Here is a 22,535-nt window from a genome sequence, read left to right as displayed (position 1 = left end):
GTTTGGGAGGATGCACCATGCTGACGTTCTCTTTGAAGAACGGAATATTGTGCTGAGCTCAAAAAGCAGAGCTGGAGGGGTTCACAGTAAAAAGGCCAATAAATACACCGTACCAAAGATGTGTGCAGTTTATGCAAAACACAATTTCTACTTTAAGCTGTCTGACTGGATGCCCAATCTCAGTCATTACTGGTCATAAAATTGGCCTGTATATAATATTAGCCAGATAAGATATTTATGGAAAAATATTTATATATAATGTCCTATGTGAACATTCTAAAAAATCAGGCAATAACAATAAAAAACAGTAAAAGCAACATTTCCCCACATAAACCAGCATGTGGACTTCGGCTGTTCTTCAGAATGGAAGTGCGGCAGGACCTTCGAGGCTCAGTTGCTCAAAATCTTTCTTTTCAACCCCACCAAGACGAACACGGTGACATGAAACTGAAGGACAAAACGGCTGAAACCAAGCCACACTGGTCACCTGAGTCACTCATCAGCTCACAGAGAGCACAGACATTACACTGAGCATGTGCTTCTGCAAACTGCATTTACTGCAAAACTGGAAGCTCTGAGTGAGTTCTGGGTTCTGGAAAGGAGTGAGCCAGACGGGCCAGCTCACTGAAAATGCTGATAATGCCTATCACTGCTGCACATGCTTACTGATTCAAACTCATTCACAGTAAGTCAGTGACTGACTCACTCACAGTCTCTGGGAATTGACTGTTTCGACTGACAGCCTGACTGACAGCTTGACTGAAAGGGAAGTGTTATACGAACTCTCAGTCACACTGGCTGTGCTGGGCCAACCCAGCCACTGTGTGCTTTACACTAGTCCAGGAGAGAACACCGGGAGAACATTTAAAAAGCGACATTATAATGTGTTAATCTTGCTTACTTCCTTTGCTTGGTTGGTACACTGTCATAGTCCTCGCTGTGAAAATGCTATCCTAACCCTAACACTAAACCTGGTGAAAACCAATGATTCAAGCAGAGGAGATAGAAGATTTACCCTTCAAACATGATGGCGACCCAGTATGAGACAGCAACAACTGCAGTCAGAATGACCCCCACAACACTGGCATTCCTGCAGGAGAGAGAGAGAGGGAGAGAGAGAAAGCGAAAGAGGGAAAGGGGGAGAGAGAAAGAGAGAGAGAGAGAGAGAGGGAGGGAGGAAACATGGAAAGAAAAGTTACATAAATACAGTGTATATCCATATATATATGTATGTATGTATATATATGTGTGTGTGTGTGTGTGTGTGTACACAGACAGTGTTGAGCATATTAGTGCTGTCGAGTTTGTGTGTTTAATGGACTTTCTTTTTCAAGGCAGCCCTCTTCCTGTCCCCTGTCTCCCTGGATGGATTTCTAGCGGCGTAGTGTAGCTAAGGCGCAGGGAAGGCACAGGTAAGGCACAGGCAAGCTATGTAAGCTGCACCTTCGATTGGCTGTGCATGTCGTCAATATCAGCTGGCAGCTTGCCGAACTTAAGGCACGCTGGTTGGTTTATTGTTATGTCCATCTTCTGTTAAGCATGACTGAAACATTTGAAAAGTAGCGGTCTTCATATTAGCAGAGACAGCTGGCTAACGGCTGGCTTCCAGCTTGCCAGTGCTAAGCTGATGCTCTTGCACATGTTGACACAAATTTTTCCAACTTGGCTGTTTTATTAGAATGAGAAGATTCTCTGCACCATTGTGTGCCATGTAGACTGCAGTTCATTAACAGACAAACATAAGACTGAGACCAAAACTCTGATCTTAAATTCAACAGCAGTGATTCAACACATCTTAATGTTATCAATTTTAATAACAAATTTAAACTTACAACTTGTTAAAACAGCTGTGGAACACTAAATTACTATAAATGTTCTGAATTATGACAACTTGGATTAGATATGTTCAATTTTAAAGATCTGACTTTCAGAGGGCACACTGTACAGCCATGGCTAATGGCAGCATTGAAAGAAAACATAAAGACTATCAATGCTTAAAAGTTTCAAATGCAAAACAATTAAAAACTGTATCAGCTGCTATTGGCCTGTCAGCCCTCCTGCTATGTAAAATATCAGTACTGTCCTTGAAAAATCCATAACGCTGGACCTGCAGTTGTAATGTAAGCTAAGTCACTTTGAATTAGCTTTGGTCACAGTGCTGGGGAAAGATCTGTACACAGATGTGCTTTGGCTAAAAAGTGCAGCCATGTCATTGGTATACACACACACACACACACACACACACACACACAGGTACACACACAAACAGGTACACAAGCACACACACACATACACACAGGTACACACACAAACAGGTACACAAGCGCACACACACACACAGGTACACACACAAACAGGTACACAAGCACACACACACACACACACATATACACAGGTACACAAGCGCACGCACACACACACACACACACAGGTACACAAGCACACAGGTACACAAACACACACACACACAAACACACATAAACACACACACGTAGACAGGCAGACACAGTGGTGGACCCCCGTATATATAATAATATAGTTGGAACATGTATGTGTCTATATGGAGAGAGTTTTAAGGCATTAGTTTCCATGGACACCGAATAATTACTGCCACATATTCTACTACAAAACACATCATGGAGTAACAAAGTGAGCATTAGGGCTACAAACAGCCAGGAAACGCCAGCAACAATGAGCTACCGTTGCCATGACAGCGTGGTGGCGAGGGATTAAGAATGAATCCAGGATAAAGTCACAGCAAGGAGGAGTGGGGGGCTCTGCTTTCTCTTTCTCTCTTGACCAAGTGCATCACCCCCTACTGGACACTTAAACATCCTGCAGCACAAACAGAAGCACACACACAAGCACACATACACACACACACACAAGCGCGCACACACACACACACACACACACACACACACACAAGCACACATACACACACACACAAGCGCACACACACACACACACACATACACACACACACACACACACACACACACACAAGCACACATACACACACACACAAGCGCACACACACACACACACACACACACACACACACACACACACACACACAAGCACACATACACACACACACACACACACAAGCACACATACACACACACACACACACACACACACAGACAGGCACACATACACACACACACACACACACACACACAAAAAGCACACACCCATACACAGGCACACACACAAGCACCTCCTCCATAGTCCCTGAGGGTTTCAACCTCACCTCTGGGTTTCAAAAGGACTGTCCCAGACTGAGCTTTGAACCCATAACCCTGTGCTAACAAGCACAATTCCTTACCCACTGCACCACACTACCACCTTGTCTCTAACTGCACTGTGGTCCACTGAGAACCCCTGTGTCCCTTATAACCATCTGGGACAATGCAGCCATTTTTCCCACACACTTCCCAGACCTCTCACAGCTCCATGGCACAGGTGATACAAAATGACCACGACATTACTAATAAATGAATTAATAAGCAGCTGAAGATATCAGGCTGTGTGCGTCACAGTGCCTCAGACTGCTGTTCTGGGATCAGTGGTCCTGCAGCCCCTCTTTCCCCTGAGCAGAGGAACATGTCAGCCACACCGCACAGAAACGACAGCTAGCCCCAGGAAGGCACCAGCCATTTCCTTAGCAACCACATAATGAAAGCATCGAGAAGTTTGGCCACTGTTGCCAGGGAAACAAGATGTAGAGCAAAGTTGTTTTCAAAAGTCATTTTAAACTCTAATAGATGCCTGTGGCTAGAGTTTGCCATGCACAGCAGGATTCATTTGATTCATTTTTATTCACTGATTTTTTTTTTTTACAATTAGTTTTAGCATTCTTATCCAGAGTGAATCCTGGAGCAAGAAAACAGGACATGTATCCATACAAGTAATGTGAGCAACAGCGACAGACCAGGCTAACAACACACCCAGACCCAGCCTGCACAACACCATTCAAACATCAACACACACACACACACACACTCACATGAGTGCCAGTCCCAGGTAGTTAGCTGTGCTGCCCCAATACATGGGGTTCTCCATGACATTGAAGGGGAATCCTGTCACCTTCTGTTCCATCAGAATGCCGAAGTAATCCCCTGCAAAAGAGCCAAGCATCAGCCAAGACAAAAGCAACCTCCATACTTTAAACTAACCCTAACCCTCTAACCCTAACCCTAACCCTCTAATCCTCTAACCCTAACCCTAACCCTAACCCTCTAACCCTAACCCTAACCCTCTAACCCTAACCCTAACCCTAACCCTAACCCTCTAACCCTAAGCCTAATCCTAACCCTCTAACCCTAACCCTAACCCTAGTCCCCTGCAAAAGAGCCAAGCGTCAGCGAAGACATCAGCAACCTTATTATGCATGAGGAAACCCTACACCTGCTACTGCACAGGAGGTAATGCAGCATTACAGTAAATAATGCAACACAGACACACGCTAAGACTTACACACCCCTTTCACCCCACCCCATTACCCCCCAGTACATTCCATTAAACGCCATTACACACCATTACACCCCATTACTGCCAATCACCTCCTGTTAGTAATCAAATCTGTACAGCAGCAGCTTTCATCCACGGTGAAGGAAAGAGTTCAGAATGACCCTGTAGCCTGATACTGTGTGCCCATTGCACCAGTACAGTAGATATCCAATTGTTCTAGTTCCCACTGGTTTTAGCATCTGAAGGGATGTTAGTGGCATTGAGGGAAAATAATTCTCTTGTGTGTTAAAAAAACTCTTGGATTGTTCTGTGAAAACATGATAGTAAAACTGTAGAAGTACCAGCCATTTTCAAATCTGCTTGGTGTGTGCACAGCTGTTCTCTCTAATGCAGGTACACAGCACTGTGAGCTGTTCTCTCTAATGCAGGTACACAGCACTGTGAGCTGTTCTCTCTAATGCAGGTACACAGCGCTGTGAGCTGTTCTCTCTAATGCAGGTACACAGCACTGTGAGCTGATCTCTCTAATGCAGGTACACAGCACTGTGAGCTGATTTCTCTAATGCAGGTACACAGCGCTGTGAGCTGACCTCTCTAATGCAGGTACACAGCACTGTGAGCTGATTTCTCTAATGCAGGTACACAGCACTGTGAGCTGATTTCTCTAATGCAGGTACACAGCACTGTGAGCTGATTTCTCTAATGCAGGTACACAGCACTGTGAGCTGTTCTCTCTAATGCAGGTACACAGCACTGTGAGCTGATTTCTCTAATGCAGGTACACAGCACTGTGAGCTGATTTCTCTAATGCAGGTACACAGCACTGTGAGCTGACCTCTCTAATGCAGGTACACAGCACTGTGAGCTGATCTCTCTAATGCAGGTACACAGCACTGTGAGCTGATTTCTCTAATGCAGGTACACAGCACTGTGAGCTGATTTCTCTAATGCAGGTACACAGCACTGTGAGCTGATTTCTCTAATGCAGGTACACAGCACTGTGAGCTGATTTCTCTAATGCAGGTACACAGCACTGTGAGCTGATTTCTCTAATGCAGGTACACAGCACTGTGAGCTGATCTCTCTAATGCAGGTACACAGCACTGTGAGCTGACCTCTCTAATGCAGGTACACAGCGCTGTGAGCTGACCTCTCTAATGCAGGTACACAGCACTGTGAGCTGATTTCTCTAATGCAGGTACACAGCGCTGTGAGCTGACCTCTCTAATGCAGGTACAGTAATGACTTGATTAATGCATTACAGTCTGAAGGCTGGCCGCCCCTCTGTGCCTTGCTCCGGGTTGGATGGACAGGTCTTCTTGCGGTGCAAGGTGTGTGAGGTGGGGCGCGGCCCCGTGGCTCTGGGATCTGGGGCAGGAGTGAGTCCTCCTGCAGAAGTGGGGCAGCTGCTGATGCAGAGACTACGTAACCCGTGCCGATAATCGCTGTGTTTTCTCCCAGAAAAACAGACTCCCCCCTGACGCTTCCTCACTGATTCACTCTGACCTGCTTTGTGACAAAAGTGACAGGAGATGTGCACCTGTGAAAATGGAACTTTGCGATTTGGCGCGGTGGGGCGACGCACTTTGGTGGGGCGACACGCTTTGGAGGGGCGATGCGCTTTGGTGGGGCGACACGCTTTGGAGGGGCGATGCGCTTTGGTGGGGCGACACGCTTTGGAGGGGCGACGCGCTTTGGTGGGGCAACGCGCTTTGGAGGGGCTGAGGAATAATGCATTGGGTTACATAACGACGAGTCTGTGATTGAAGGCTGGGCTGTTTTATATAAACACTGAACAGAGGACCCTTTGAATAAGAGCTCTACAAACTGCGAGAGAGCAAGACTGCAGAAAGCACAGTAATCTCGGTCTCTGCCGTGACGGGTTACTGTGTGAGAGCTGAGTCTCGCAGCTCTGAGGCCCTTCCAGTCTGTGTAAAGCTGTTGCACTCAGGCTGCTGAGAGCCTGCTGGCCTTTTCAGCCGCGCTGGGTCATGTTACTGATGTACGTGTTTTAGGTGTGTGAACAAAGCCGCAGATCCTGCAGCCACAGAAACTCTCTGCTGCAGAGACACTTTGCTGAAGGGCGTAACTGCAGCGTCTCACACGGGATTCAAACACACACCCAGCCGGTACACAGCGGGCGCCGGCAGCACCACTCAGCTGCTCCTGTGACCCACGCAGGGTTTGCAAACAAGGAGTGGCCAGGTGGTGCTTGGGTGTGGGCCTCAACGAGACATATGAGAATTGGGCTGGTATGAAGAGGGTTTCAAGTTAGATTCCCAGATCAGGCGTTCTTACCACACCTCTGAGTAAAATACTGAACCTGAACAAATTCAGTAAATATCAGCTGTCTTCCTTTCTTTTTCTTTGCACCTTCATCTCCTGCAACCCCTTACACACCAGCAGTGACAACAGAGAAGCAGTCATGACTTTATTGATATAATAATAATAATAATAATAATAATAATAATAATACCCTTGGGCAAGGTACTTAACGCACAATTGCCTCAGTAAATATCCAGCTGTATAAATGGATAACATTGTAAAAACCTGTAACTGATGTAAGTTGCTCTGGATAAGTGGGTCTGCTAAATGCCAATAATACAATATAATGTAATAATAATAATAAATTAAAGTTAATTTTCTTTGTGATTATTTATAGAATATGAATATGAATCATAGTAAAGTGACTGCCTTTAATGTGCCACCCAAGGACCTTAATGTGCTATTCAGTAGAGGGAGATGCTGAATTATTTCAGCCAGATAAACTGTGGAAACTATGCATATGATCACACTTTGTGATCAAAGCCATGGGATCATTAAAGACCGCAGGGAGTCAAAACCTCAGTTTAGCACCTCATCTGAAAGACAGAATCTCCTGTGGCACAGTGTCCCTATCCCAGCTTTGGATTTACCAGAGGAAAGACCGCCCCCTGCTGGCACCGACACCATTTCCCACAGCCGCCTGCTCTCCCCGAGAGTGTGGCTGACGCTGGCATCAAACTGCACTCTAGATTGACTTTTGCCGTTGTCCTGTCGAGTGTGAAGCCGCAGAGGGTCAGGCTGAGCTCGGTAAATCTCCATAACGCTGACAGAGAGCAGAGCAGAGCAGGGTCAGGCTGAGCTCGGTAAATCTCCATAACGCTGACAGAGAGCAGAGCAGAGCAGGGTCAGTGTGACCTACAGCTTTGGTAATAGGTGTGGAGGTCCTGCAGGACAGAAAAATCTCACATCTCAGTCTCTAACTCACTTAGCCAGGAGACCAGGCCAATAACAACTCAAACAGCAACAGCAACACACACCCATGGAGCCCTGGAAAGGCTGGGAATCAGAGCACAAAGCAGTATGCCACAGCACCGTGAGGAGCTGAAAAAACACACACTCAGGCACACAATCAGGCACATACACACATAACGATGAGAAATGACAGTGTGTGTATGGCAATGTGGTAGACACATAGTGTGCATGCATACAGGGATGTATGTATGTATAAACTAGGTTCATAGATATTCTGCTGTGCATTGGAATTATGAAGCCTCCCTCTACATTGACAGATGCCTGGATGTAGAAATCGTCTGAGAAAATCCTGTGATACTCGTTTAGTAAATCGGGGGACAAGGGACCCGCCTGCTCTTAGTGAGAGGTACCATGGACAGTCAGGGCCTCAGTTTAACCCCCTGCTCTTAGTGAGGGGTACCATGGACAGTCAGGGCCTCAGTTTAACCCCCTGCTCTTAGTGAGGGGTACCATGGACAGTCAGGGCCTCAGTTTAACCCCCTGCTCTTAGTGAGGGGTACCATGGACAGTCAGGGCCTCAGTTTAACCCCCTGCTCTTAGTGAGGGGTACCATGGACAGTCAGGGCCTCAGTTTAACCCCCTGCTCTTAGTGAGGGGTACCATGGACAGTCAGGGCCTCAGTTTAACCCCCTGCTCTTAGTGAGGGGTACCATGGACAGTCAGAGCCTCAGTTTAACCCCCTGTTCTTAGTGAGGGGTACCATGGACAGTCAGGGCCTCAGTTTAACCCCCTGCTCTTAGTGAGGGGTACCATGGACAGTCAGAGCCTCAGTTTAACTTCTCATCCGAAAGACGTTTCCTACAACACAGTGTCCCCGTCGCTGCACTGGGGCATCGGCCGCCTGTTAGGCCCAGAGGGAAGACTGCCCCCTACTGGCCCATCAACACCATGTCCAGCAGCAGCCTGGTTTTCCTACAGGGTCTCCTGTGTAAATATTAACCACAGCCAGGCCTGCTTACCCTCAGCCATGAGGGAGAGAGAGCTGCCGGAGGTATTAGGTGTCAGTGTGGAGCAGCGGTAAGGAGCAGGACACCGACAGGGACGCAGAATCACAGCGCAGAGAGACGACACTTCTGTGGGCTTCACACTTAGATGTGCACATACAGGGCAGGGAGTTTTGCAGTGTAGCATAGTGGTTAAGGAACAGGACTCGTAACCGAAAGGTTGCCTGTATAAATAACATTGTAAAAATAAACTGTAACCCATGTAAGTCACTCTGGACATCTGCTAGTGTAACAGAATCCAGGGTTTCTCACCCAGGAAGGTCCCAGTGAACCCCAGCGCAAAGAAACTGCTGAGAACGAAGACCAAGCCGAAGGCCATGAGCACAGCACCAACGCAGAACACCTGGGGGCAGTCCAGCACCTCACACCTGGGCCCCGCCTTCATCGCCACGGTGATGCTGCAGAGAGAGAGACGGGGAGAGAGAGAGACAGGTGCATCAGACTTAACCTCGCAGGTGTAACAGTGGAGTATGACAGGAGTATGTGAGGATATATACAAGCAGAATAAGAACAGGATTGTTTCTGAGGAGTATTTTCAGAGGAATATGAGACTAGAGACTTCATGTTGCGGTAGTGTAGCACAGTGGTTAAGGCGCAGGACTCGTAACCGAAAGGTTGCAGGTTCGATACCCGCTGGGACACTGCTGCTGTACCCTTGGGCAAGGTACTTAACCCACGATTGCCTCAGTAAATATCCAGCTGTATAAATGGATAACATTGTAAAGAACTGTAACCTATGTAAGTCGCTTTGGATAAAAGCATCTGCTAAATGAATAAAAGTGTGTGTGTGTGTGCAGTGTGTGTGTGTGTGTGTGCAGTGTGGGGGCCAAAACACCCACACAAAACACCAATACAGCCCAGTGCTGTGACATTAGCATACAGCCCAGTGCTGTGACATTAGCATACAGCCCAGTGCTGTGACATTAGCATACAGCCCAGTGCTGTGACATTAGGATACAGCCCAGTGCTGTGACATTAGCATACAGCCCAGTGCTGTGACATTAGCATACAGCCCAGTGCTGTGACATTAGCATACAGCCCAGTGCTGTGACATTAGCATACAGCCCAGTGCTGTGACATTAGGATACAGCCCAGTGCTGTGACATTAGCATACAGCCCAGTGCTGTGACATTAGCATACAGCCCAGTGCTGTGACATTAGGATATGAAAGGAAAAGGGGCGGAGCTCCACAGAAACAGAAGCTTCATCCTCTTCCATTTCTCTCAACATGTTTTTTGCTGCAGATAGGGACAGTACCCCGGTCTCCCTCACTGTCAGCGCTCTTCCTCCTGACCCACAGCAGATTCACAGTCCAGCAGGGAGGAGTGCCTGTAGCACTGCTTACAGCACAGGACTGGACTGGGGTCAGACCCTGGCTCCTACGCACTAGCCTCCTACGCACTAGCCCGCACTCTCGGCTCGCACAACGGAGTTCACCATACGAAATGATCACAATATCGAACACATTTATTCCTGTCTTTTTTCTATGTATTTCTATATCAAATGAAACGAATAATGGCAGTACAAATTCAATCCTATTCACAATGAAGTGCAAACTGAAGTTCCTCCTCGTCTGAGTGTTATTCCGGGTGGCTCACACTCTGTCTTTCTCAGCCCTCAGTGGCATCACACAGTGGCTCTGTCAGTGCGATTTGAGTCTGATTTTTTAAATTCAGTATTATATTTTATCTCATGCCTACTGGCTGCTGAATGCTGGAACTGCACAGAAACTCCAGTAAAACCCCAGCAGTACGAAACATGAAACAGTGATAAATAAAACTGTAGCTTTGCAGGTTTAACAGCACAAAGGAAATAAATAACCAGAGGTCCTCTTGCTTTGTAAGTCACTCAGGAGAAAGATCTCTAACAGGATCCGCAGACTCGACCTTTGAACTGAGCGGTGGAGCAGGAAGCAGCTGAATGCCTTCTCTCACTCAATTCCTTCGCTGTGGAAATTACTGCTTTACTGTCTCCTGCTTATTTTAGCATTGATTACTGCCTTGAGATGGATTCTGAGTTTTGGCCGCTGTTTGCGTTTGCTGTGTCTCCGCAGTGGGGGACGAACGCTGACGCCAGTCTGAAAAAAGCTCTCTCCCAGCAACGCAGCCGAAAGGACGGCACCCATAACCTGCGTCACGGGAAATGCTTTTAAAGACTCACGCTTGCAGCCTCCTCCTGGCCGCTCCTCAGCGTAAGATGTAGCTTTCTGTCAGAGACGGGCCATCTTTTTCGCCATAAGAGCTCCCAGTAACCTGCCTCCCCACACTGACGTCAGAGGCGCGTTAGCAGCTTTTAAAAGGAAACAATTTAAAGTTATGACAGAGCTGTCAATCAGACAGCTTTATTTTGCAGTTAGAGTTCTTCCTCTTCTTGTTGTCAACACTGCCACCAAACCTTTCAGCTTCACAGTCGCTCAAGTGGGAACATGTTTAAATCCGCTGATTCTTCTTTACTGAATACACATTCTGTGATCATAAAGTCGTAAAGATCATAAGGTATTTAATATCCAGGACTAAAGAACCACTGCAAACCCCAACATCAACCCCAACACCAACCCATCACCAACAGTAAGCCCAACAACAACCCCACCCCAACACCAACCCCAGTGCTAATGCTAATTCAACACCAATCCCAGCCCTAAAGCCACCCCCAACACCAACCCCAGCACTAATGCTAATGCCAATACCAGCCCCATCGCTAATGCTAATGCCAACACCAGCCCCATCGCTAATGCTTATCCCAACACCAGCCCCATCGCTAATGCCACCCCCAACACCAACCCTGGTGCTAATGCTAACTGCAACACCAGGCTCTTAACCCTAACTCAGCTGCCACTCCAACACCTAGCATCCAGTAGAGTCTATGACATGTTGCCCTAAAACCTGATCAATTCTTCCTTGCCCCACGGGCAGTCATTTCACATAGTTGAACCTAAATCCATCCACACCTTTTTCAGCTATCCTGCAAACAGGCAGACACTGAAAAAGACAGACCACATGACCACATGCAACCACATAATTTCCCATAATCCTCCAGGGTCTGGGATGGACCTCAGAGCCTCACGCTCCCAGCGACAGACTCGGCCTCTGAAAAATTCATCAGCCGGTAGGTCAGCCAGGTTTAATGAGCGCAGGGGGGCCACTGGGCTCGGTAAATAGGAAGGAAAGGTTACATCAGCATGCAGGCCACTGTGAGGCTTTCCAACCTGACCTACTTTCTGCAGAGCTGACACGCTCACAAACTCACCTACACACACATCCATAGTAATCATCAGCAGGTGTGCGGAGCACATTCTGAAGGACACTGTCAACAGCTGGGCTTTTCACCGAATGTTTTAAATGACTTTTGTCAGCGTGTCAGTGGATCACAGTGGAAAACAGGGGCTGAAGCAGCACTGTGTTTGCAAGCCTGTGCAGTAACCCACCAAAAGCTCTGTGCTGGCATGAAGACGCAGTCCTCCAGGAACTCACTGCGTTGGAGAAAAATCATTTCCTACAGCCTGCAAACAGCACAGCACAGGAAGGGACACCAGGCCGGGCTTCGAGGTGAACTGTGTGCATGTTATAACAGAACCACAAAGCAACGTCTTACAGTTACATTTTAAACATTTTCACCCCCTGAGAAACAGCACCAGGACAGGCAGAACACACAGCACACATAGAACAGAGGCACAAATAATAATCATTCACCTGAGCAGATTCAAATATGGATATATACATTTCCACTGTATCAAAACAGCACATTTCTTGCAGGTACAAAACAAAAAATTATCCATCTGTCAGTACATACACATTATAGCTTTGCTACTCATAACTTAAAGTTAACAATTCTGCCTATACTACCTCACACACACTACAAAGGCACTAATCAGCCAATCAGCACACGAGTATACAAATAGGTACGGTATGTAAATAAGGAGCTGGTGTCCCCCAAACGCTGTCTATTCTTCCATTGGTCAAAAGGGCTAACACTGAGGGCTATATAAAGCATACTGCCAGTACCATGGTAATGCTGACAAACACACCCATTAGAGAAAAAGAACTTATATAAAGAAAGAAAGAAAAATGGACTCAAATTGAGGCTAATGGGAAGTGAGATGTCCAAAGCCTGATCTTCATATCTGGTGAGATATGACAGCCTTGATTTCAGCAGCTCCATGGCCCAGAGCTATACCTCCATGCCTACATGCACTGGCACTGATCTGGGGTCAGATGAATGGGCAGGGACTGAGCAAGCAGGCCAACAGCATGCGATCCTTATGTCCGTTCAGACAAAGCAAAGGAAGAAGTGAGCAAGTGAAACAGGAAGCAAGGATCACTGGAATGCTATTCTTAGATATAGATATTCTCTTATTAGTGAAATCATTTTCTGATCACTAATATGCTACCTTCTCATTACTGGAACATTACTGGTTCTCTGAACATTATTTTCTATTTAGTGGAATGATTTTCTCTGATTACCGGAATATTATTTTCCAGTTAGTAGAACGTTGCACTCTATTTACCTAAATGTTATTTTCAAGTTAGGGGAACGTTGCACTCTGATTACCTGAATGTTATTTTCAAGTTAGTGGAATGTTGCACTCTGATTTCCGGCTGGTGGAATGTTTTGGGGAGTATCTCCACACTCTCTGCTGGGGGGAAAGCAGGTTTTAAAATAAAAAAGCCCATTGGACTTGTTTCCGGTTACCATGGTAATGGGTGACATGGCAGTTTGGTTTCCCGGCGTGTTTAAGGTGCAGTAGCATAGGGGCAGTGACTCACTGATGAAGAGTGGTACGTTGCCATGGTAATCCTCCTATATTAACTACCTCCAGTGAGGTGGGGGTGCACAGCTGCAAATCCATGCCAGATTTTGGGGGCAGTTAAAAATATCAGCATCACTATGCTGTAAATTAGAGTCCAATTCCCTCTGCTTCATAACAGAGAGAGAGAGGGTGTGTGTGTGTGTGTGTGTGTGTGCATATGCCTGTGTGCGTGTGTGTGTGAGTGCAGTGCTCACCTATGACTGCGGTAGACATTGAGCAGCAGAATGAATAAGCCCAGGAAGTAACAGGCCACATAGGGGCCCCCAAACAGCCGGGTGAGACCCCGAGTCCGGTGCTCCCATCTGGCCACCTGCAAACATGCAGAACAGAGATATCACTGAGATAAGCACTCTGTGAGACAGCACTGAGATACAGCACTCTGTGAGACAGCATTCTGTGAGACAGCACTGAGATACAGCACTCTGTGAGACAGCACTGAGATACAGCACTCTGTGATACAGCACTCTGTGAGACAGCACTGTGATACAGCACTCTGTGAGACAGCACTGAGATACAGCACTCTGTGAGACAGCACTGAGATACAGCACTCTGTGAGACAGCACTGAGATACAGCACTCTGTGATACAGCACTCTGTGAGACAGCACTGTGATACAGCACTCTGTGAGACAGCATTCTGTGAGACAGCACTGAGATACAGCACTCTGTGAGACAGCACTGTGATACAGCATTCTGTGAGACAGCACTGAGATACAGCACTCTGTGAGACAGCACTCTGTGAGACAGCACTGTGATACAGCACTCTGTGAGACAGCACTCTGTGAGACAGCACTCTGTGAGACAGCACTGTGATACAGCACTCTGTGAGACAGCACTCTGTGAGACAGCACTGAGATACAGCACTCTGTGATACAGCACTCTGTGAGACAGCACTCTGTGAGACAGCACTCTGTGAGACAGCACTGTGATACAGCACTCTGTGAGACAGCACTGAGATACAGCACTCTGTGAGACAGCATTCTGTGAGACAGCACTGTGATACAGCACTCTGTGAGACAGCACTGAGATACAGCACTCTGTGATACAGCATTCTGTGAGACAGCACTGTGATACAGCATTCTGTGAGACAGCACTGTGATACAGCACTCTGTGAGACAGCACTGAGATACAGCACTCTGTGAGAGAGCATTCTGTGAGACAGCACTGAGATAAGCACTCTGTGAGACAGCACTGAGATACAGCACTCTGTGATACAGCACTCTGTGAGACAGCACTGTGATACAGCACTCTGTGAGACAGCACTGTGATACAGCATTCTGTGAGACAGCACTGAGATACAGCACTCTGTGAGACAGCACTGTGATACAGCATTCTGTGAGACAGCACTGAGATACAGCACTCTGTGAGACAGCACTGAGATACAGCACTCTGTGAGACAGCATTCTGTGAGACAGCACTGAGATAAGCACTCTGTGAGACAGCACTGAGATACAGCACTCTGTGATACAGCACTCTGTGAGACAGCACTGTGATACAGCACTCTGTGAGACAGCACTGAGATACAGCACTCTGTGAGACAGCACTGTGATACAGCATTCTGTGAGACAGCACTGAGATACAGCACTCTGTGAGACAGCACTGTGATACAGCATTCTGTGAGACAGCACTGAGATACAGCACTCTGTGAGACAGCACTGAGATACAGCACTCTGTGAGACAGCACTGTGAGACAGCATTCTGTGAGACAGCACTGAGATAAGCACTCTGTGAGACAGCACTGAGATACAGCACTCTGTGATACAGCACTCTGTGAGACAGCACTGTGATACAGCACTCTGTGAGACAGCACTGAGATACAGCACTCTGTGAGACAGCACTGTGATACAGCATTCTGTGAGACAGCACTGAGATACAGCACTCTGTGAGACAGAACTGAGATACAGCACTCTGTGAGACAGCATTCTGTGAGACAGCACTGAGATAAGCACTCTGTGAGACAGCACTGAGATACAGCACTCTGTGATACAGCACTCTGTGAGACAGCACTGTGATACAGCACTCTGTGAGACAGCACTGAGATACAGCACTCTGTGAGACAGCACTGAGATACAGCATTCTGTGATACAGCACTGAGATACAGCACTCTGTGAGACAGCATTCTGTGAGACAGCACTGAGATAAGCACTCTGTGAGACAGCACTGAGATACAGCACTCTGTGATACAGCACTCTGTGAGACAGCACTGTGATACAGCACTCTGTGAGACAGCACTGAGATACAGCACTCTGTGAGACAGCACTGTGATACAGCATTCTGTGAGACAGCACTGAGATAAGCACTCTGTGAGACAGCACTGAGATACAGCACTCTGTGAGACAGCATTCTGTGAGACAGCACTGAGATAAGCACTCTGTGAGACAGCACTGAGATACAGCACTCTGTGATACAGCACTCTGTGAGACAGCACTGAGATACAGCACTCTGTGAGACAGCACTGAGATACAGCACTCTGTGAGACAGCATTCTGTGAGACAGCACTGAGATAAGCACTCTGTGAGACAGCACTGAGATACAGCACTCTGTGATACAGCACTCTGTGAGACAGCACTGAGATACAGCACTCTGTGAGACAGCACTGAGATACAGCACTCTGTGAGACAGCACTGAGATACAGCACTCTGGTGATACAGCACTGAGATACAGCACTCTGTGATACAGCACTGTGATAGAGAACTGAGATACAGCACTCTGTGATACAGCACTGAGATACAGCACTCTGTGAGACAGCACTGAGATACAGCACTCTGTGAGACAGCACTGAGATACAGCACTCTGGTGATACAGCACTGAGATACAGCACTCTGTGATACAGCACTGTGATAGAGAACTGAGATACAGCACTCTGTGATACAGCACTCTGTGATACAGCACTGTGATAGAGAACTGTGATACAGCACTCTGTGATACAGCACTGAGATACAGCACTCTGTGATACAGCACTGCGATACAGCACTCTGTGAGACAGCATTCTGTGAGACAGCACTGAGATAAGCACTCTGTGAGACAGCACTGAGATACAGCACTCTGTGATACAGCACTCTGTGAGACAGCACTGTGATACAGCACTCTGTGAGACAGCACTGAGATACAGCACTCTGTGATACACAGCACTCTGTGATACAGCACTGAGATACAGCACTGAGATACAGCACTCTGTGAGACAGCACTCTGTGATACAGCACTCTGTGATACAGCACTCTGTAACAAAGTACCAAGATTCAGCAACCTGTATTTGGAACACTGTGATACAGCACTGTGATACACACACAGCTCATGCACACACACAAATACACACACACGATGGGTTCTCACTCGTACAGTGGACAAAGTGCAGTCAGACAGAAAGTGCTATGCATGCTTCATTTTACACAAATCTGATGAAAGAATTGTACAAAGCCGTGCTCTTCCACTGCAGACCTCGCTCCGTGCAACCTCCACTGATGCACAGCCGAATGCTTTCAGCTTCTATTTCGAGAAGCACGGGAGCAGGAGCCTGTTTTAGGCTTTTAATGGCTGCTGTACCCGGGACGCCTTCTCCTCCCCTCAGAGCTCGCTAATGAAGGCCTGGGAGGGAGGCAGAGCTCAGCTCACATCTCATCCCGCCTGAAACGAGGTGAGCAATTACCCTCACTGGGCTTAATGTCTCTGCCTGAGCCGCACATGAGCGCCGCCGAGCAACATCAGAGTGGATCTGTGTTAATGCTGCTGAAGCTGCTGCTGCTGCCGTGGCGATGAGTGAGGGAGAGAGGCAGGCCAGGCACCATCTTCCAGTACATCCCAAATACCACACACCAACACCACACACCAACAACACCACACACCAACACCACACACCAGCAACACCACACACCAACACCACACACCAGCACCACCACACACCAACACCACACACCAGCAACACCACACACCAGCACCACCACACACCAACACCACACACCAGCACCACACACCAACACCACACACCAACAACACCACACACCAACACCACACACCAGCAACACCACACACCAACACCACACACCAACACCACACCAGCAGCACCACACACCAACACCACACCAGAAGCACCACACACCAACACCACACACCAACAACACCACACACCAACACCACACACCAGCAACACCACACACCAACACCACACACCAGCACCACACACCAACACCACACACCAGCAATACCACACACAAGCACCACCACACACCAACACCACACACCAACAGCACCACACACCAACACCATACACCAGCAACACCACACACCAACACCACACACCAGCACCACACACCAACACCACACACCAGCAATACCACACACAAGCACCACCACACACCAACACCACACACCAACAGCACCACACACCAACACCATACACCAACACCACACACCAGCAGCACCACACACCAACACCACACCAGCAGCACCACACACCAACACCACACACCAGCAACACCACACACCAACACCACACACCAGCACCACCACACACCAACACCACACACCAGCAATACCACACACCAACACCACACACCAACAACACCACACACCAACACCACACCAGCACCACCCACACACCAACACCACACCAGCAGCACCACACACCAACACCACACACCAACAACACCATACACCAACACCACACACCAGCAACACCACACACCAACATCACACACCAGCACCACACACCAACACCACACACCAGCAATACCACACACAAGCACCACCACACACCAACACCACACACCAACAGCACCACACACCAACACCATACACCAACACCACACACCAGCAGCACCACACACCAACACCACACCAGCAGCACCACACACCAACACCACACACCAGCAACACCACACACCAACACCACACACCAGCACCACCACACACCAACACCACACACCAGCAATACCACACACCAACACCACACACCAACAACACCACACACCAACACCACACCAGCACCACCCACACACCAACACCACACCAGCAATACCACACACCAACACCACACACCAGCACCACACCAGCAATACCACACACCAGCAGCACCACACACCAACACCACACCAACAACACCACACACCACACACCAACACCACACACCAACAACACCACACACCAACACCACACACCAACACCACACCAGCAGCACACACCAACAGCACCACACACCAACACCAAACACCAGCACCACACCAGCACCACACACCAACACCACACACCAACAGCACCACACACCAACACCACACCAGCAATACCACACACCAACACCACACACCAGCACCACACCAGCAATACCACACACCAGCAGCACCACACACCAACACCACACACCAGCAGCACACAACAGCACCACACACCAGCACCACACACCAGCAATACCACACACCAGCAGCACCACACACCAGCAATACCACACACCAACACCACACACCAGCACCACACACCAGCACCACACACCAGCAGCACACACCAGCACCACACACCAACACCACACACCAACAGCACCACACACCAACACCACACACCAACACCACACCAGCAATACCACACACCAACACCACACACCAGCACCACACCAGCAATACCACACACCAGCAGCACCACACACCAACACCACACACCAGCAGCACACAACAGCACCACACACCAGCACCACACACCAGCAATACCACACACCAGCAGCACACACCAGCAGCACCACACACCAGCAATACCACACACCAACACCACACACCAGCACCACACACCAGCACCACACACCAGCACCACACACCAGCAGCACCACACACCAGCAATACCACACACCAGCAGCGCACACCAGCAGCACACACCAGCAATACCACACACCAGCACCACACACCAGCAGCACCACACACCAGCAATACCACACACCAACACCACACACCAGCAGCACCACACACATTTCACATCCTGCACTTCCTCCCACTTGGTCATCCAGCCCACAGCCACATTTCTTTCAACATCTTCTAAGAAAACTGCAGTTATATAAACACAGGTGTGTGCGACTTTAAGAACATATCACACTTAATAAAGAGAATGCTGTATGCCATTCAGCCCGTATCAGCTACTTCTCCAGCATCCGTTGGTGGTCGGACTTTTGTGATGAAAATCACAGCTCCTGGAAGGATTTCACTGAAGTGCACTCTTCAGCTCCACAGTCGGCTGAATGACAGAGACTCGGTTCTGGGAAAAAATGGCCCAAGAATAACCCTTCCTCATTAAACTGCGCTGCTGACTTTGATTGGAGAAATATAATGAATTTCAAAAAGATAAAATTACACTCAGCCACTGTTTCAACATGTTTGACTAATTGACCTTTTAGCCTATCAGGTCCTGTTTCAGCCATTCTGATTGGCTGGCAGTGGCTGTGGAAGATCACCCCTCTCTCAGGGGGCTATTTTAATCCTGTGAAGCAGGTTTGACTTCAAAAGCTGCAGAAATGGCTGGCTGAATGCAACCATGCTCAGCACTGTGATACAGCACTCTGTGAGACAGCACTCTGTGAGACAGCACTGAGATACAGCACTCTGTGATACAGCACTCTGTGAGACAGCACTGAGATACAGCACTCTGTGAGACAGCACTGAGATACAGCACTCTGTGAGACAGCACTGTGATACAGCACTCTGTGAGACAGCACTGAGATACAGCACTCTGTGAGACAGCACTGTGATACAGCACTCTGTGAGACAGCACTGTGATACAGCACTCTGTGAGACAGCACTGTGATACAGCACTCTGTGATACAGCACTCTGTGATGAGTGTGAGAGTGAGTGACTGAGTGAGTCAGTTAGTGTGTATGTGAGTGAGTGAGTGAGTGTGAGTGTGTGAGTATGTGAGTAAGTGGCTGAGTGAGTGTGAGTGTGATGAGCGAGTGAGTGAGTGTGTATGTGAGTGTGTGAGTGAGTGCGTATGTGAGTGTGTGAGTGTGTGAGTGAGTGTGTATGTGAGTGTGTGAGAGTGTGTGTGAGTGAGTGAGTGCATGAGTATGTGAGTGTGTGAGTGTGTGTGTGAGTGAGTGTGTGAGTGTGCGAGTGAGTGAGTGAGTGAGTGAGAGAGAGTGAGACTGACAGCGAGTGAGAGTGTGTGCATGTGTGAGAGAGTGAAAGGTTGCTGGTTCAATTCCCCGTGGCACTGCTGCTGTACTCTTGGGCACGGAACTTAACCCGCCGCTGCCTCAGTAAATATCCAGCTGTATAAATGGATAACATTGTAACATGAACTGCTCTGGATAAGAGCGTCTGCTAAATGACAATAATGTGATGTAATGTAACATATAGCACTGTCTGCAGTGGTGCCACCCTGCCAGACATTGTCCGATCAGCAGTGACATTTTTCACAGAGATGAATGCAAAGCCGCGGAGTCGCGTTAGGGAAAGGAACACACTGTTATTGTACATGTAGAGCTTAATTTAGTCCTCCATCAGCTGCCTGCTCTTCCTTCTGTTCTTATTTAGTACTCATCACCTCATGGAGGTGGCATATTTATTCTCTGTGGTTGGCTGTATAAATACACGCACCTCCGTCACACACACACACACACACACACACGCACACACACACGTATAGATATGCTGGCATGCGTTGGCAGCCCCTTTGGCAGGGAAACGATAGATGAGTCAGAGGGAGCAGCCCTGATTTGGTGTCCCAGCATACGATCCCTCATAATGAATCTGCTCTGCAGAAACCCCCGCCACATTTACGCCACAGGCTTGCCTGCCAGGTGCTCTAATCCAGGGTGACATCCATATTCCACACATTTGATCTGATCTGTTATGAGGAAACACCTAAACGGGGAGTAATGAGAAGATAAATGAACAGGCACCAAGCACAAGCACAGACCGTAACCAGATTCATCAACACAATTAGTTAGACTGGCCTCCTCGTAATAAAAACACTCAAAATAAAAATGATCTGGTATGTGATTATCATTAGATTAGAATGTCCATTTGTTATGGGCCCAAACACTGATGCTGCTGGTATCCAGCAGTTTATGTTTATTGTCTGAATGGAATAAGCACGTGTTTAGAATATGATCCTGAAACTGTTTCAAGATTCAAAACAATTAGCATGCGCTAGACTGTACTTGTGGCTGGAATGTGGTAAGAATGTAAGGATAGCGTGATTAGAAAATGGTGATTAGACTAGAACAGAGTCACAGTCAGCATGTTAATGGTGTCCTAAGCAGTAGAACACTGATATCAAGCAGAATAAAATCTGCTTGGCCACCTAGAGGCCTGGGTGAGGACAGAACATAATGTAACTAATTCAATTAAGAACAACCCATCAAGGAGGAAGAGCACAAAACCACACATCTGAGACACCTGATCACAAATATTACCCATGCCGCATCAAAGCCACGCCCCTGCGGCGGCAAAGCCACGCCCCTGCGGTGGCAAAGCCACGCCCCATGCAGCACCAAAGCCACGCCCCTGCGACGGCAAAGCCACACCCCATGCAGCACCAAAGCCACGCCCCTGCGGTGGCAAAGCCACGCCCCATGCAGCACCAAAGCCACACCCCTGCTGCGGCAAAGCCACACCCCATGCAGCACCAAAGCCACACCTAGTACCGCAGCAAAACCACACCCCTTCAGCGGCCCTTTAGTGGCCCATTTCTGCAGGTGCAGCGCAGCACCATCAGCCTTCCAGAAACCTGGTCTCTGCCACATTCACAGTAGCACCAGTGTTCAGTAACAATATTACATTACATTACATTGCATGCATTCAGCAGACGCTCCTCCAGCACATTAGAACACAAGTGTATCCATTTAATTTAACTGAACAACAGTGTCAGACCAGGCTAACACTCCCAGAGCAGTGAGTGTGAGCACAACACCATTCAAGCCCTACCACAAGTTAACTTGTGCACTCTGACAAAAGCCAAGTATACTACCATACAACAGTC

At 48.2% G+C, this 22,535-nt stretch overlaps 1 protein-coding gene across 1 annotated transcript in view; it reads right to left on the bottom strand.

Moving 5' to 3' along the window:
* pemt (phosphatidylethanolamine N-methyltransferase) overlaps positions 1 to 22,535 on the bottom strand; it is a 37,117-nt gene that overhangs the window by 2,981 nt on the left and 11,601 nt on the right. Inside the window, exons 3-6 of the mRNA XM_036522291.1 lie at positions 13,779 to 13,894; positions 9,030 to 9,175; positions 4,013 to 4,124; positions 1,016 to 1,090 (exon numbers count right to left, since the gene is read on the bottom strand). Coding sequence (XP_036378184.1) covers positions 1,016 to 1,090; positions 4,013 to 4,124; positions 9,030 to 9,175; positions 13,779 to 13,894 — 449 coding nt within the window. The remainder of the gene's footprint in view (positions 1 to 1,015; positions 1,091 to 4,012; positions 4,125 to 9,029; positions 9,176 to 13,778; positions 13,895 to 22,535) is intronic.

Source organism: Megalops cyprinoides, chromosome 1, assembly GCF_013368585.1.
Source record: "Megalops cyprinoides isolate fMegCyp1 chromosome 1, fMegCyp1.pri, whole genome shotgun sequence".
Taxonomy (NCBI): domain Eukaryota; kingdom Metazoa; phylum Chordata; class Actinopteri; order Elopiformes; family Megalopidae; genus Megalops; species Megalops cyprinoides.
The sequence above is the reverse complement of the archived record's forward strand: the minus strand, read 5'-3'. Positions and strand labels throughout refer to the sequence as shown.